At 37.5% G+C, this 17,470-nt stretch overlaps 1 protein-coding gene across 3 annotated transcripts in view; it reads right to left on the bottom strand.

Moving 5' to 3' along the window:
* MOCOS (molybdenum cofactor sulfurase) overlaps positions 1-17,470 on the bottom strand; it is a 211,550-nt gene that overhangs the window by 12,014 nt on the left and 182,066 nt on the right. For all 3 annotated transcript variants that reach the window (XM_027643908.1, XM_027643909.1, XM_027643910.1), the window contains 5 exons: positions 15,289-15,451; positions 9,173-9,254; positions 5,034-5,158; positions 4,322-4,427; positions 1,279-1,405 (listed from right to left, as the gene is read on the bottom strand). In XM_027643908.1, the coding sequence (XP_027499709.1) occupies positions 1,279-1,405; positions 4,322-4,427; positions 5,034-5,158; positions 9,173-9,254; positions 15,289-15,451 (603 nt within the window). The remainder of the gene's footprint in view (positions 1-1,278; positions 1,406-4,321; positions 4,428-5,033; positions 5,159-9,172; positions 9,255-15,288; positions 15,452-17,470) is intronic.

The raw sequence follows: 17,470 nt of genomic DNA, 5'->3' as shown, positions 1-17,470 counted from the left end.
TTTCCTCACATCAAGGAGCATTAGCATAATTTCTACTGTTACTACATCAGTATCTAAACAAGGACCTAGCAGAGACAGGAAAAGACAATACAAGTTCCATAAGCCTTTCTATTTTTGGCTTGTGTTCCTGAAGTGTATCAATGCCAGAAACAGGAATGCCTTTTTATTTTGCAGTTTTACAGTAACTTCTCAACAGGATCCTCAGCTGAGCTCCCTAGTGTAACTCTAGCCTCCAACAAGCTATATACCAAGGATTTTGTCCTTTTTGTTCCTCATCTCCTACTTACAGGAATTTTTCCTCAATTTTCTGTAACTCATCTTACAGCTTACTGATCAAAGTACACATAAAAAGAGAAGGGATCAGCCATGCTTTCCACTCCTGCTCAAAAAATTTCTTACAGTATGCTGATCAGAAATAAATAGGAGTGATGTCTATCACAGCTTCTAGATTTGACCTTGGCACTTCTGTAATTCACACCTTAATTATCATCTCTAAGAAAACAATGAATAAGCCACTTCTTTCATTTTGGGCAATGACTCTTCAAATACACATTTCACATCTCAGGGCCAGACAAATTCAACAGAATATGTAATACATGTGTACATCATTCCCTTAAGTTTCATGTCTAGCTTCTACAGATTTTTTGTTAAGAGGTTTTCTGAAGAGAATGCATTTGCAAACAAGTCTGACTCTTCAGCATTTTCCTCATGGTACAAAGCACATCGAGTTGTTAGATATAATATAAAGTACAACATGCCAAAACACCCTACCAGGTTAGAATTCGAAACATTCTTTTAACAGAGATTAAGGCAAGATGTATATAACAGAGGGCAATAGACTATGAGCATTCACTTGAATTCATGTCCAGTCTTTTGGCAATAAGTTGCTTGATGTGCTTGAGGTTGCATTTAGACTACTGTGCTTAGCAGTAACCAGTATTCTCTCATGACATGCTGGCTAACTATTTGCTGCAAACTCTACCTCAAAATAGTGATTATTATTCAGTTTAGATGGACAGAGGTGGAAAATGTTATGAATTGCAAAATTTAAAAAAAAAAGATGTGGAGAAATATGTCAAAATCTCTCAATTGTATTGAATTATGTTTGTCACAGGTCACATCACATTAGTTGGTTTTTTTTCACATACTTCGTAAATTTCATCTCCACAAACCATGCTGCCCATGTTTCAGCCAAAGCCTTGCAAAAATTAGTCTGTCTCCAAGGGTCAAAATACTTTGTGATAGACTGGGACAAGGACAAGAGAGAAAAGTTCACACCTGGAATTGCAGGGCACCTATTGAAATTTCAGCCCACTCTTCTTCCTCAAAGGACTCTGGTGCACTGACAACAATGTTGGCACGGAAACGTTGGATTAATTCCTCTATTTCTAATGGCTTTTCCAATCTGTCTCATAGAGTTGACAGAGAAAAAGAAAAAATAAGATTTGTTAACTATTTCTGTATAGATGTTTGTGTTGTAAGAATGTAGTGCCTCATACGATTAAGTAAACACTTCTCCAGAATAATCTGGCCTGTTTTATTACAAAGGCTATGGAAATGGCACAAGGTGTTTAACTATAACTTTTAATCTTTGATCTATGATATGTAACCCTCTAGGTGGCTTTTTCAGAGGTGTAACCTGGAACTGCAGGCATGAAAGCATATAGACAGGTGACTGTGAACAATGTTTATGAGAAAATTCCTTATTAATTATCTTATGTAAGACTAATGGTAACAAATGAAAAGATCTTTTGAGTTAGCAACCACTTGACTTGTTAATGCTTCCTAGAAATAGAAGCTTTTAGAATAGAAGGCAAATAGAAATTTATTCTGCACATGCTGCAATGGCAAAAGGGACAAAACCAGCAATTGCTGAAGGTAAAAAAGGCCAGTAAAGTAATTTTATGAGAGAATATATCCCACATATTATTATTATTATTATTATTATTATTATATTATATTATTATTATTATTTGCCTTTCGGATGCAGTATATTGCACCAAAGGATAGATGTTTTAAAAAAAAAAAAAAAATCTGTGTGGTGATATTTCTGCCTCTTTACAAGCATTTGAACTGCCAGAGTGTTGATTTGTGTCAGTGTGGAGAACATATATGAGACAGACAGAGCAGAGGACTGCATACAAATATCAGAAATCTGGTTGCATCTTTGAATTGTCATTCATTTTTCTTCTACAGGAGAATTTGACCAGTTCCAGGGAAAAAAGACAGCCCTAAAATTTGCAAGAGAGTTCTCTCAATGCCATTGTTAGTGGAGTAGAACATTTCTTTTTTCATTATGTATTAAGGACATGAACAATTTTTGATACCCCATCAGCTGTAGTTTGACAACTTTTGGATATGACACCCTAAAGTAGAGGCAGAAACCTGGATAAGTAATGAAGAGAGAAGTTTCTGTCCCCCCCCAAAAAAAAAAAAAAAAGTAAGGATATACATTAAAATGATGAATAACATGCAAAATCAAAATAAGAGGGAAAATAACAGTCTTGGCAGAAATGGCAGAGAGACTGCTGTCTGCATGTACATGTAGCTCTCCAATAGTATGATACATTCTAATTTTTAATTGAATTGCTGTTTCTGTTTTAGGTCACCTCTGAAGAGCGAAGTGCAAACTGGAAGATTCATTTTTACTTATGGAAGATACAAAGAGAAATTATGAAAACTTATTTGGAAATTGAAATGGTTTTACAAAAATTAGCAACTTTCCAATGAACAAAAACAAACCCACATGCTGGGAAGCTAAATAATACTTTCCACAAACTCCCTAACTTTTAATGGACCCATATGTGCAGATTCTTGAAAGTACATTGCCCAGTTCAGTCTTTGGAAAGCTTATACACTATGATTTAATAGCAGTTGCAGAATGCTGCATATCTGAATTAATTTCTCCAGCACCCTGAGAATGGTAAAAGAGGCAAGAGATTTCCAACTTCTGCTGCAGAGCAGGAAGCAAGATGCATCTCAGTCACTACGGCAGCTCCAGTCACACCTGGAGTGTCCTTTGAAGAAAAGGAGATTACAAGCCTAGTGGTACTGGAAGATATTAGGTGTAAAATCAGTGGATCACCTGACATTGCATGTTCTACCAAAGTTCCTTGTACTCCTTTGTCCTCACTTGCTGTTCTTTACTCTTCATCTTTGCACTCAAATCCCACATCTGGAAGGTTCCTCACTGAGTCTCATGATGGTAGAAGTCCAGTCTGAGTAAGGTATGACTGTAAGTGTCCTCCCAAGTAGATGTAACCCAGCCAGTCAAGAGTTAAAAGAAGGCAGTAACTCTCACTGAACAAGGGTAGTCAAAATGCTGAGAGATGGACAGATTCAAACCTTTCCCACACATTTTTCCCCACAATATTCTAAATTTGCCCAACTATCTTCTCCCAAAGTAGGAAAACCCTCAGACCTCCAGTGGTCTGTATCGATGCTTCATTCAGTCAGTGGTTTTAAATCCTGAAGATATACACATATCCTCTTACAGATATTCCTTTTCTACTCATAGCAGAAACTTCAATGCAGGGAGTATGTTTGGTGGGTGACTAGGAGGAGGTAGGATGGCTCCAAGAAGAGGCAGGGAAGTTTTGTGAGACAGGAGAAGAGGGCTCAGAGACAAATTCCGAGGCTGTGGGATGCACAGCTATGATAGAGGCCTTGAGGGAAGATTTTCTGTGGAATTTGAACCTATCTTAGTTATATTCGAGAAACAACAATTTCCTATTGTCGCTGTGTGAAAATTTGGGTTGTAATGGGTTTGCTATCTTTCAACTGTGGGCTGACAGTGTTTCATTTGCTGCTTATGTCTCCCACTTTTGTGTAAGTAAAGCCAAATTCAATTAAGAAATTAAATTATTCCAGTCCTGAAAGTAGTTTTAAAGTATTTCTGTTGTGCATGTTTACTCTAAATCCTAATCATTCCCATAGGAAAGAAATAGTTCAGCCAGTAGTAAGATCTTGCATTTTTACCTGCCAGTTTTTTTATACTGAGAAAACCTATTTATCCTTGTTCTTCTGACAAATAGAAACTGGCTGGTTCCAAATAATCTCTTGCCACCAAATCATTTGACAAAAATTTCATTAAAGTTTTCCTAAAGATGACTGGTAGACAGATTATATTCATGGATTTAATCCAAATTTTCAGAAGTCATAGAAGAATTAGTAATTATAGAAGTTTAGTAGCTGTATATTTGTTGACCACTGAAAGGTAACTTTTCATAAATTTCCACATAAAACAGCTATACTGGCATCTTATGAAAAGATTCTGGAATCCTACATCACTAAGAGATATTTGGAGACAGAAGGCTCTTACCTTGCAGAAATGTGTTCTTTCAGACGCAGAATGCTTGCCACATTTATCAGGAGGTATTGTGCTTCATTCACGAGAGAGAGTGAGATGTTTTTAGCAGATGACAGACCTAAAAAAATCAATCCAACATTCTAAAATGACCATTAAAATTAGTAATTTCACCTCATCTTTCCTTTGACCTTACTTATTCTCATTAAAAATTTATTCATTGGTTCCAGATACTAAGGAAATACTCCAAGAATCTCCTCAAACCTGTAAATGATAATGATGCAATGTATTTAGAAACCGACACAGAGCTGAGATCTTGCCAAATTTGTAAAACAACTTTCAAGAGCAATATCTACGTATTTTCAATGCTCTTTCATTTAAATCGTCTTTCAATTATTTTTATAACGAAATTTAGTCTCTCCAAAAATTACTCGATTCTTAGATTTTTCATGATCACTTTTCAAAATGATCATTGAGTTTCCAGGCAAAATCATGGTCATGATGATTACCACTCCCTACTGCCCCCAGACTGGTGTATCTGTACATTTTCACCAAATTTAAGAAGTAGAAGGGCAGCAAAAAGTCAGTTTTGGTATAAATGTACCTACTAGATCAATAGTGGATGACTCTTTCAGCCTTTATCAAGGTAGTTATATACTCAGTAGGAAGCCCATGAGCATGATGTTTGCATGAGGAATCACAAATATTTTTAAGAATGACAACATACCTTTTGCATTTTTCTGATGTGACTTGCTTTTCATGTCTGAACTTTGTCTTATCAAGCGACATGGACGACCAAGAAACATAGAGAACCAGCCAGCAATTCTTTCTCCACAATCATATGTTTTTACCCTATCATAAGAAAAGGGGAACTTCAAATTGGATTGCCCAAACGTTAATTTGTAAAACAGAAGGCAAATTGCAAAGATGTTTGTTCTACTTCTTTCAATACAAAATACAGAATCCATATGGTCTGATGAGTGTCTGATGTGAAGTTACTCTTGAAGTTAACATTCACGAGATCTAATTTAGTTTTATACAGAAAATTACTATGGAATAAAGGATTAAATAATGATAAAGTTCAAGACACTGACTCTGAAGTACAGGAAGTGGTAGCCCATATAACAACATTACAATATGAAAAAGTCACACTCTAGTCTGTGCTTTTTACTAAAACAGAGAGGAGTGATCTGAGGTGAATTTAAGATTGTCCCTCTGTATGTAATTTTTAATGATCACATCAGGTACAATGATGTCACTTCCCTAATTTAATTCATGCCAGTACAGACATTCCACTCTAAAACATGGCTCCACTTACAGAGCCCATGTATTTCTCTGTCTAAAGATGATTTACATTACTTGTAAAATGTTTAGTGAGTTATGCAAGCTAGCAACAAAATTGCCTTCTTTATCTGGATGCAAGCTTTCCTAGAGGGATTTTGGAATCACCTCTCTCAGTCCAAGGAGGCCACGGATCAGACATTGGGAAGTGATCCTATTTGACATTAGATTCCTCAGCCCTGAGTAAACTTACTGTCAATCTTCCAAAATCCAGGCATCTAGTTTAAGTCAGTTGTCTGGGTTCCTCCCACAGATAATGGAAAGAAGTAAGTAGTTCCCATCTATATTAGATCTCAGGATGGGATGACTCTCACTGTGGGAGTATTCAACTCTCTCTACTGACTACAAAAGGAGGTTTGACTGATACTGAACTTTAAAATTGCATAAGCAGGTAAGAGGAATGCAAATTCTAATGCTGATCTAGGGAGGAAGCTTGTAGCAAGGAAAGAGAAGAAGCTGTGGTCCTATGCTCACCTTGTCCTATCCAGCCAAAGAAGTTAATCTGCATGGAGACCATCTGCTCTGTGAAACAAGTAAACAGCTACTCACAGCAAAAGATGCTAAGTCCAGGATTGAGAGAGGAAGTAGCTTGGCTTTACAAAATGCTTTGTAGGGTTCAACTGAATTACACCGGTAGAAAGCCAGCACAAGTGAAATCAAAGAGATTTTATAATCCTGCAGGGACCAGGTATCTCTTCAGAACTTGTTCTGAATTTTGAATTATGGTGTAGCTTTGCATTCCTCTTCCCACTCTGAGACTGGACAGATGTCAACCACAGCTGCATCTAGCCAGTGATGTCCTAGAATGGAAATGGTCCTCTGATACTATGAGATATAGGTAGGGACTGTGTCAAGAAAGAGGCCAAAAGGTGAATGTTCATATGAGATTTCACAGTCTGAATTGAGTGGTTCTTGTGTCTTTGCTGGTCACTGTGCTAGGGAGAAGGCTGCTAACGAGAAGACATGAATGTTTGCCCTCCATTTGTATACTTACTATTTTGAGTCACTGCAGCTGAGTTAGACTCACACCATTCTTGGTTTTTCATCAAATGTCATTGTGTAATTTCTGTATCCCAAGACTCCTGTGTTTTCAAATTGCTTTCCCTTATTGTCAGACCATTTTTTGAGCATGTACCATCATCTCTTCAAGGTCTTAGTCAAAGTCATTCTGTTGTAGCTCAATTCTACTTGTTTTCTGCTTGTGTTTATTTTGCAGAGTATAACTTTACATCTGTCAGCATTACATTTCATTTGGCACATGTCAGGCAATTTATAAAGGAGGGCCTATTTCTCTCAGTTTTTACTTGCTCTTTGCCTTGAGTTCCCCACTCATCTTTCTATTATGTCATTTAGTTTCAGTGCGTTACAACTGATCCCTCTAGCAGGGTAATTTACAGAACAAGAAACAAGGACAGATGAAGTCTGAATATTGATCCCAAGGGATATAATACACACAACAGACTCAGTTCACCTTGTTCTTAACTACGCCTTTGTCTTCTTCTACTGCTCATACCCTTCTCTATCTCTTTGATATTGCAGCTTGTCAGAGAGGGTTGTGTAACTATTTCAGTAGAGCAGTAACCTTGAGCATTTAGGGTCTTCTGCAGCATCAGTAACCTTAAAAACACTAGCTTCTACTTGCATCTGTCCACTGTTAGATATTATACCAGAAAGCCATGTCCCTCTGATGTATCACCTGCTGATGGACAACCCCTGCTGAGACTAACACTGATTAACTGCTTCAGAAGGGAAATTTGGGCTCATTAAACTTTAGTGGCTGCTGTAAAATTAAACTTCCTCACATGACTGCTTGCAGATTCTACATCACGTACTTTTCTCAGGTATCTCAATCTAAACTCAGAGTAAGCTTACAGAACCAGATGACATCATAGTGTCAGAGTGCAGAATTAATAACTGGAAAATGCCCTCACTAGGGGTTTCTTTTGAACAGAAGCCTTTTAACAAAGACTTTTAGTCCCACTACTCACCTCAGACACTTTGCAGAAAAGATCCCAGATCAAAATCACCTCTTGTCCTACTGCAAAGCACTGCTTTTCTCATTTTTTTTGGCCCTGGAGGCTCCCCTGCTGAAACACTGGAACCTGGCATCAAGTGCTGTTGGATCTCTGAGGAGTTTCAGAGCCTCATCAATGTTGTCCACTCATTCTCCCTTACTTCCTGTTTATTCATTTGCTAATCATAGTCCAGTCTCTGCAATTTGCCTTGCATATCCACTTTCTTTATCACTCTGTCCTTTTCTTCCTCTTCAGAACTCTAAGCAGTTTTCCATGAAAATTTCCAGTTTGATACAATAAAAATGACACAGTCAGTTACATGAAATAGAAGCTACAATAAATAGTATGGCAGCAAATATTATACACACAAAAAGAGAGAGAACCTAGGCTATTTTACAGCCGGAAATAGATGGGCTTACCATGGGGAGGCTGGGGATGAGTCAACACTAAGGGAAGTGGGACAGATGGTTAAAACAAATGACTCTTGGGTGAATTCCACTACCTGAGAAAAATACATTTCTGAGAAAAAGATCCTCTTTATCATCTGAATAGTTAGTAGAAAAGAAGGAGAAGATAATTTTCTGCATGGCTCCATGGGGAAAATGCCAGGTCTTCTGCTGGTTTGTTTATGTGTTACTCTCAGAGAAGCAAATGTAGAGGGTTAGAAAGAATTAGTATATCTTGGTTAAAGGAAGACATAAATCTTTAAGTGGTTCTTTAAGTGGCTTTTTTAGTTTGAGTTACCAAGAGGCTCGTTGAAAAGAAACATAGTAGATAATGCAAATGTACTTCAGGAGGGCACTTGATACACTGCCACTCAGAAAACCTAATGAGACTGGGGGAAGTTCTTACAAAACGTGATGGATAAACACTTAAGTTCACTGGTAGGAAATAAATTTATTCATAATGTTATATTTCAGTGCAGTGGTATGTCTCTTGAATAGAATTAATGTTATCTAACATACAAATCTGCAATCATCCCAGGATTGTTAAGGGAACACTGATGAATATGGGTGGTCAAAAAAAATTAAAAAGGGTTGTAAATATGGAAAGTTGTTTATAACTTCAGAAGGTTCTAGCAATTCTGAATCCATGTAGCATGAAATGGGCAAAGTTGCCAACATTGTTACTATTGAATGAGGGAACTGAATTCAAGTCCTACTGAGGCCCTCAACTGGCATTTGGAAGTAACTGGGGACACATCCTTTTCTCATGCTTGGAGCAAGTGAAAAAAAAAAGATTTCCCTCATTCAAGTGAGTACTAAGTCAGTTTATTGTACCATCCTTCCTCCCCTTTTCCATTTTTAATATTTTTCACTGTTTTCTATCAGACATGCTGGGCATGCCAAATTACCTGTTTAAATGTCTTCTCATAGTCCACTAAGACATTAATTGCTTTCCACTTCCCTGCCTCTTTTTTAAGGACTTCTGCCTCTGTGTGTTCATCTGTTCATATCCTGAGTGTCACTACAGTGATTTTCAGCTTCAATACCTCTCTGTTCTCACTCACCTGTGTGAACAGACTTTACTCTCAGAAACCACAGCCTCTTTTTCAGTATTGTCTTCTAGTGATACAGATACTGGGTCCATGCCTAGATGGGCAGAGAACAAATCATATTTAAATAAAACTTTTATGAAAACTTGTAGAGTCATGAAAAAGTTATTATTTTTGTTCCTGTTCACAATCACAGCAGCCTCACAAACAGCAAATCAAAAAATCTTTTTTTTTTTTTTTTTCCAGAATTATATTCTCTGCCTGCAGGTGGCTCCAAATGATAAAGCAAATTGTAAAGGCTGCAGATGACCTTGGTACTCTAAGCATATTAAGGAATATACAATTTCAGCTTTGAGTAAATTCATTCTCTGTTTATCTCTGGCAACAAAACTGGCACAGAATTACTACCTCAGATACAGATTCTGTTGAAAGAATGAGTTTTCATTGTTTTGGACCCTCTAGCAAGTCAGGTGATTACATTAAACACTGATGGGTTGGGTTTTTTTGGAGTAGTGGGATTGAGTGATCTGAAAGATGGAGGAAGGGGGAAGAGAAAAAAGCAGCACCGTCTGTTCAAGGAAAGAAATATAATGTGCCATAAAACTACAGTAATTTAAAAACAAAATGTATGGAAACTGCTAATGAGAGAATTATTCCAATCTGTTTATCTCCAAGTTTAAACCAGCTGAGAAATTCCTAGTAATGGTCTACATTAACAACTTCTTCCATATTTTTCTTATCTTGAGCAAAATGAGCCAAAGAGATGGAAAGGGTACTGTAGAAGCAAAAAGAAAAACTGTACTATTTTTCTCTGTGTTAATTGAAAACAATAATCTTAAATAAAGAACAAAGGGTTCTGTGTGGCTGCAATGAATCCAGCTTTTCCATTATACTGCGACATATACCAGCAAAGACTCTGACCCAGCATTTCCCAGCATTATAACAGCACATTTTGATTTTACTTACTTCTTCCTGTTTACACTATTGTAAAACAAATAAGAATCAAGCCCTACCAGCTCTGTGATTTTGTGAAATCAAGTTGTTTTATTTTCTTCTGAAGAGTAATGAAATATAGTTCAGATTCACTATAACACAATTATCAGCTCTGTACCATGCATGTTTTGCAAAAGAGAAAGCAGTCTACTTCTTTAGTTAATGATGTTAGTATACTTCATAAGTGAAGACAGAGGGGGAAAAGTTAGGTTCACTCTAGAAAATAATACACGTAATAAATGCTTTGAGCTAGCCTGCAACAACCTGAAAAAGATGTCAATGTTATTATTTTATTGACTAGAATTAATGCTCTTGGACTTTGAAACAATTAAACATTAGTATTTCTTTCAAATGATTCTAACCCCATTCAAAGTGGAAAAGATGAGCTTGAAAGGTCCCATCCTGTATGCACCCTTAGCTGTTATATCTTTTAAAAGTAGTTTCTAAGAAAGGCATACTCACAAAATTTCTTAAAATAGAATTTCAGGGCTTTAAAAAGACTTGTTTTCATACACCAGCAAGTGTGTTACATTTTTATTGAACAGTACACATTTTACAGTGATGTTTAGGTCAGTTAAACATTGTTAATTACAATTTTATTCTATCTTAAGGCAAAAAAAATAAAGTAGAATATTGCCAGTTAGTAAAATGTAAAAGCTGTCATTCTCCATGGTCATTTGCTTGATAATAAAATTCACAGATGTGCTCACAGTATTAATACAAAAAATATTCTTATCTTTATAGCTCCTATTTTCAGCCAATGAGAAAAATTAGAAGTGTGTTATTTCAATAGACTGAAATATAAACTATTCATGTATATTCTTTCATCAGTGTATGCACTCAATTCCCATTGTTTTTATTGGCAGTAACACACGACTATTTGAAGGCACAATAAACTCCACAAAGTGTAATTAGTTGCTCAGTTTTGCTAGCATCTTTCTACTTCAATATTGTAAAGGACCTCCACAACACAAAATTTCTCCCACTATGCAGTGGCAAACTAAGGCCCAGCATGCCAGAGTAATGCTGATTGTCAGCTAAAATGGAAAGAGAGAAATTAGTCTTTTACAGTAATGCATTCTCAGTCAAATTCTGTTTGGTTGAGTTTTGTGTAGGTCAAGAACAAACCCGATGTAATTTGTGCCCCCATGTATTTGATGGAGCAGGACAAGATGATTTCCCTTGATTCCCACTCAAGTAATACGACTTCTGGAAATAAAGACACTTTCCTGGCCACCTTTAAGTTGCTGGGAGCTAACCACTAACAACTTCAGTTGAGATACGAGAAGTTGTTTTTCTCCACGGGGGCTGACTTAGAGTTAGGTACACTGATTTTCTCTAAGTGGGTTCTGTCACAGCAAGGGTTTGTTACACTCTTCACATAAAAAAAATAGGAAATGCCTGTTAAGAACCACATAAACTAAGAAAATAAGTCTGACAAAATTAACAAATACAGTTTCTCCGATGAAGAAAAGTACAGCCAGTGAGAGACTAGGCACAAGCCCTTTCCCTCTCTCTGTTCTCACCCTTTTCCCAGGGATCAGGGAGTTCCCCAGCTGCCCTGCGAGCCAAGTAGTTTTGCAGGCATGCCAGGGAAAGATCCTAAGCCTCCAGGCAGTTTTGGCCTTGTGTAGAGCCTCACTCTGCTATTCTTGCTACTCACAGTTGCGGCAGGATTGCACAGCTGGGCCAGTTAGACAGCCAGTCTGCTCATCCAAGTCTCATTGTCAGATGGGCTACATCGGTGCCCAACATGCAAGGGTTAAAGAAAACCTGAAATGGTGTCTCAGCACATAGAGGATTCAGCAAAAGGTATTAAAGTAGTTACTGTCACACTAAATCATGCTGACAATTTTATTTTCTTGGACATAGAAGACAGAGAATATTAAACCATATTGAAATAAAATAGCCATAAACAAATTTTCCACTAATGAAAAGTTCTAGAGGAAGAGGAAAGCATGTGCCTGGAGGGGGAGAGAGAACAGACTCATTATGTTTTAAAAGTGGCACAGATAAAGTCTTCACCATAATTTAACAGTGTAACAGCAAAATGTGTTTAAAAAAGGCCCCGGCTACATGGGATTTGCCCCACTCGTCTTTAGGCACTTACCAGAGGCACCTACTCCAGCAGCACGGTTGCCTAAGGCTCTCACTGTTGGAGAGAGACACCTCCAGACAGCAAAGCACGCTCTAGATGGAGATCTGTGCCAGAGCCTGCTCGCACAATGAGAAAAGCGCAGATGACAGCAGCGAAACTGGCAGAGAAAACAGAGTCATTACAGCCTCCTTGCAGAGGAGCAGGAGGGAGGCAGCTGGCTTGGCTGCAGTTGTCACCCAGTCAGCTGGGAGCCTCTGGGTTTTCACATTCGCTGGAGTAAGGGGATTCAGTAAATGAGAAGAACAGAGAAATTCTGCGTGGGGACTGTGAGGGCAGGGGGAGGAGAGATGGAGGAAACAAAACTCATCTTGGAGAGATGCATGCTGCTGTAGCTGAGGAAAGGCAGTTTGGGTGGGAGGCATTCCAATGGAGAAATAACTCACAAAGCAGCCAATCTGGAAGAGACTGGAGGTGGCTGTTAGTCAGCAGGCTAAGTGCTACAAATCTGAACTAAAATTAGCCACTGACACAGGCCAGTGAAGGCTCTGAGCAGCAAAACACCCAGGCTGGCTCAACCGAGTTCTACTGTTCCCTGTCCACATGGATCACAGCTCCAGCTTCACATGCAGTATTCAGCCTCAGGTCCTAAATTAGCAACAAACTACTGACAGGCTGATGACAGTGGTGACAAAAGCAGTAGTGATTAACATGTGATTTTCAAGGAAAGAGTCAACTTATTAAATTAAACTTGTCTGTCATTAAATGATTTTAAGTGGTAGATATGACACTGACACATGTATGTGAAGGGATAAAATAAAAAAAATAAAAATTCAACAGTGACAAACGAATCATACATTTAGACTGCTGGAAAGAGGAAAGAAAACAAAATAAATATTGGAACAACTTCCTGCAGATTTATCTGCTCAGTCTTACCCTGCTGGTTTGTATGTGCTCCCATCACTGTGCTATCTTAGGAGCAGTAAGCTCTGGAATAGATTCCCCAAGGAAAAGAGAGCCATTATCTCACCGTCAAGCATTATAAAAAATGCTGCAGATTGCAAGAACACCATGAGAGTAAAAACCTGCAGGACTATTATAAAAGAGGTCCCAGACCACCTCATGGGCTAGGATTTTGGTATCTAGTATCATCATACAAAAAATAAAATGACTCCACTCTTACACACTGGATGCACCTAAGCAGGCTATAAATAAATGCCAAAGACATTCTTGTTAGATCACACTGGAGATCTGACCAATTACTTTTGGCTGGAAGAATAATCCATAGACTTGGACAATCAATTCTGTGTCGAAATGGTTCTCACTTTCATCAAAAGGAAGGTGACTGACAGTGAAAACTCCAAAAATGACACAAAGTAAAATGTTGGATTTAAAGGCGAATTTCACCCTGGCCCTAACTGTGGCAATACATTGCAAATCTCAGTGAGAAATGGGTGCCTTGACTGTCATTTTTGTCTGAGAAAACTTCTTTCTTACTCTGAAGTATGTCAGTACAGGTGTTATTGACAGGTGAACATACTAATGGATATGCACTTGTCTGAACAAGCACTAGCAAGGAAAAAATGAAGGACAGACTTGAAAGAGCAGAATGAAGCAATCAAAAGGCCTAACAGAGATGAACTTCTGAAAACGTGAAGGACAAATGGAGAAAGTTTTGATAAGACATCACACTGTGTCTGCAAAAAGAAGTATGTGTAGAAAGGGAGATGGTAGGGAACTGAATTTCTAGAAATAACTCGTTCTTAATCACTTGATAATTTAAAAGTTATAGGAGAAGGCTGTCTGTGCAGATGTACTACAGAAATTTGAGGTGCAAGGTGCTCCACACAGAATTGAAATAATTACTGATAACTTTTCAAAGAAATATTATAGAGGGAAGAGTAGAAAGCAGCAGTGTGTGTGCCAGTGAGCAAGTCTGGAATCCCTAAGAAGAGAGTAGATTGTGTTTGGGATCAGAAGCACACAAAAAACCCACATGATTAGTGGAAGTATCAAAATGTACATTTGAGAAACCTTTTTCAGACAAAGGGAACCGACTGGTCAGATTTAATTCTACAGAGAGTTCTCAGACAGTTAAAGAGGACAACTGTAAGGTACAAACAGAAAGGAGACTGTAGCTACAGATCCACTCATATGGATTTCTAATAAAGGTTGAAAAATCTTAAGATAGGTTCCCTTGTTTTGCTTTAGCTGCTGAAAATGTGGGCACATATATATTATTAATGGTTAAGATATACGTGCTGAGTAAATGTTAGACCCCAGGGAAATGATGAACACCATTCAGACACATGCAAACTCAGCATTAATAATGACTTTTGTGGAGTACAAACCTGCTCTGGTGTTCAGTGCCAATGGCACTGCTAGCAAAATAAATAATTTTCACCCCCAAGCAGCAAAGGGCTTTCTGTAACACTTTACATAGTTTTTTTTTTTTCTTTGTTTTCTTTTTCCCTCAGAAGGGAATAAAAAGGGTTTAGATAAATCCCAAGAAGCTAAAAAATCATGAAATATTTGCCTGCTAGTGCGAGTATTTAACTGATCTAAATAATGTCTGGTCCTTATTTTAATTCATACTAACTTCTGCTGGACTCTCCCCATCTAAAATCACAGATGGAAGGAGGAAGAGAGATACAAAATGGGAAAGTCTTTGGCCAGGGTGTTTAATGTTGGACTTCTGTTCTATTCCTTTACCTTTGCAGCAATAATAGTCCCTTCAGGCTTTGGGATTTGGGACTTCATGATGTGGAGGGATACACTAGTCAGTAAATTTTCACATCTATCTGTTCCTTTCTCCGTCCTGGAGCATCCACGTTATGATTGCACACAGGGAATCACTGTCCACTCTCTGCTCACCCCTACAACAATTTAGTAACTCCCCTAGGGCTGTATGTTACAGCTTGGGTTTTTATTGCCCACAGCTGGCACAGAACTTGTCCCTGAAGTCAGTAAGCATGCACAGCATTCAGTAGTTTGATGGGTGCATGCCAATAAAGAAGGGAAGAAGAGAATATTGTTTACTAACCTTCTGCCTGAATAACCATAATTTTTTGCTTCAGATCAATCGAGGGATTTATAAGACACAATCTTGGCTCCTGCTTCTGAGTCATACAGACTCCATTCTGGTTTACAACCATCCAGTTTCGGTCGTACAACAAACCCTGATTTCCTACTGGCCATTCTGTAACCTGGGAAAGCATCAAGAAGGGATACAAATGTTTAGAAAATGTTGGTTTAGAAAATATTGGCTATATTAATAGATTCATGCTGAAAAGAAAAGAAAAGGAAAAGATTCCTTTAATCAAACTCTTTGCAATTAGGAAAGTTTGATCAAGCCAATGTCGGCCTTTTATAAGAGAAACCTTAATTGCAAATCAAAGATAAAGATATGACTGCACAAAGCTGACAAAACAAAATCAAATCACTCTCATTTGTTACATATTACCATACACTTTGATTTAACAGAGCTAAAAGAATAAACAATCACCAAAACACATTGAAAACTGTTTTCAGTTTTATACTCATCCATTTTTAGGACCTCTTCCCCCAACGATTTTCATTTAACTTAAAATGCACAGACATTTCATAGGAGTTTTATAAATTAAGGCAAAACCAAACAAATAGAAAGCAAGAAAAATGTGTAATTCAAAATTCTAAAAAATCTTGTTTTTCATAAAATGGGAACCACTTATCAATGAATCCATTTGAGAAAACCTCCACCACTGAAGCTTCTGGTTTGGCTGGGAATAGTTTCTCCAGATCCCCTTATAACAAAACACATTGACTTCTTTGTTATCTGTCCTTCTATCACTTCTATAACACTTTACATCCAATAGCCCATACAACCATATTGTCCTTGCTTTCATGTACATTTGTCTTGTGAAAAGGACATCTGTTTCTGATGCTAAACAGATGGTAATCTTGAAATCCAAAAAGACAGCAATTTTATTAATGCCTTTGGGTGATAATAATATCTACTTTCTCCTCCAGAATGCTAAACTATTAATACCATTCTTTTAACATAAAGCTGGCCACCTAGACATATTCTTCAGCTCACGTATGCTTTCTAGTCATATTGAATATGGAGAAAAGTGAACTTGGTTGAATTCTTCTGGAAAAGCTTAGCTCCTATGAATTAGTTGACAAAAGACTTGAGCAAAAAATATTTAGTAAAAGATATGACAAGCACAGCCTGATGCTCTGAAGAAAAGCATGACTGGAAGCACTGGTTAGATTAATTAAAAATCACATTTTTGTTTATCATGTGCTCTATCCAGAACTCCACAGAACCTAAAATATCCCATAAACTTTTCCAGTTTTTATAGAAGCCTGCAGCAGTAGCTTGACACTGACAGCCTGACTAGAGAAAACTGAGGGCAGGCATTCTAGGACCGAAAACTTAAAGCATCAAAACTGAACTCTAAATAATTTGGCCACAGTGCTACCAACCATATTGAATACAGAAAATACATGGAAAAAATTTTAAGAGAAGAAATGTGTTTTATCAATCTATTTGACTTATTATTTGGCAGGTTTTTAAATCAAGTATGAATGAAAAATTCAGTGATAAAGAGAAACTTTACGTCTGACAGCATCATCTGAAACCATATTATCCAAGCACCTCAAAGTGCCAGCATCTAACTTATGTGAACTTTTGCTCTGTCTTTTTAGGAGAGGAATCGTAGCCCAAACACTGCAACATCAGCTGAAGAACAGATTTTTGTTCTTACTGGAAATTATTCTTTGGAGAGACCAGTATTTTTGGTAATCCTATATAATTAGACTACAAAATGCATTTGAACAGCTGGTGATCATCTGAGAGCTGCAAGAATTTCCTGCTAGCAAATCGCCCTTCCAAAACAGAAGATCACTAATGGGTAATAAATCCTCTCATGGATCCAACAGATCTTTGCAGGATTTACAATATATAAAGAAGAGAATAAACTAAAAAAGCAGAAAAATAGAAAAAGAACACACAAGTTCCTAGTTCCCTATTGTAATATTCAGCTGTTTTGGTTCCACTTCAGGACAGCAATCTTATTCAGGAAATAGCTTAAGCGTTTGCTTACCCTTCACTGAAGGCAAGAAGTTGTATGAGCAAAACAAAACATTCTCTTTAATCAAAGATTCAGCTACCTTTTACATGTTGACAGGTATTAAAGGGTAAGCCCAGCTAACTAGGTAGCTGATATTTCAAAATAATCAAC

This window comes from Corapipo altera, unplaced genomic scaffold (genome assembly GCF_003945725.1).
Source record: "Corapipo altera isolate COAL_440 unplaced genomic scaffold, ASM394572v1 24b, whole genome shotgun sequence".
In the NCBI taxonomy this organism is placed as follows: Eukaryota; Metazoa; Chordata; class Aves; order Passeriformes; family Pipridae; genus Corapipo; species Corapipo altera.
This window is presented reverse-complemented; position numbering and strand designations above follow the sequence as displayed.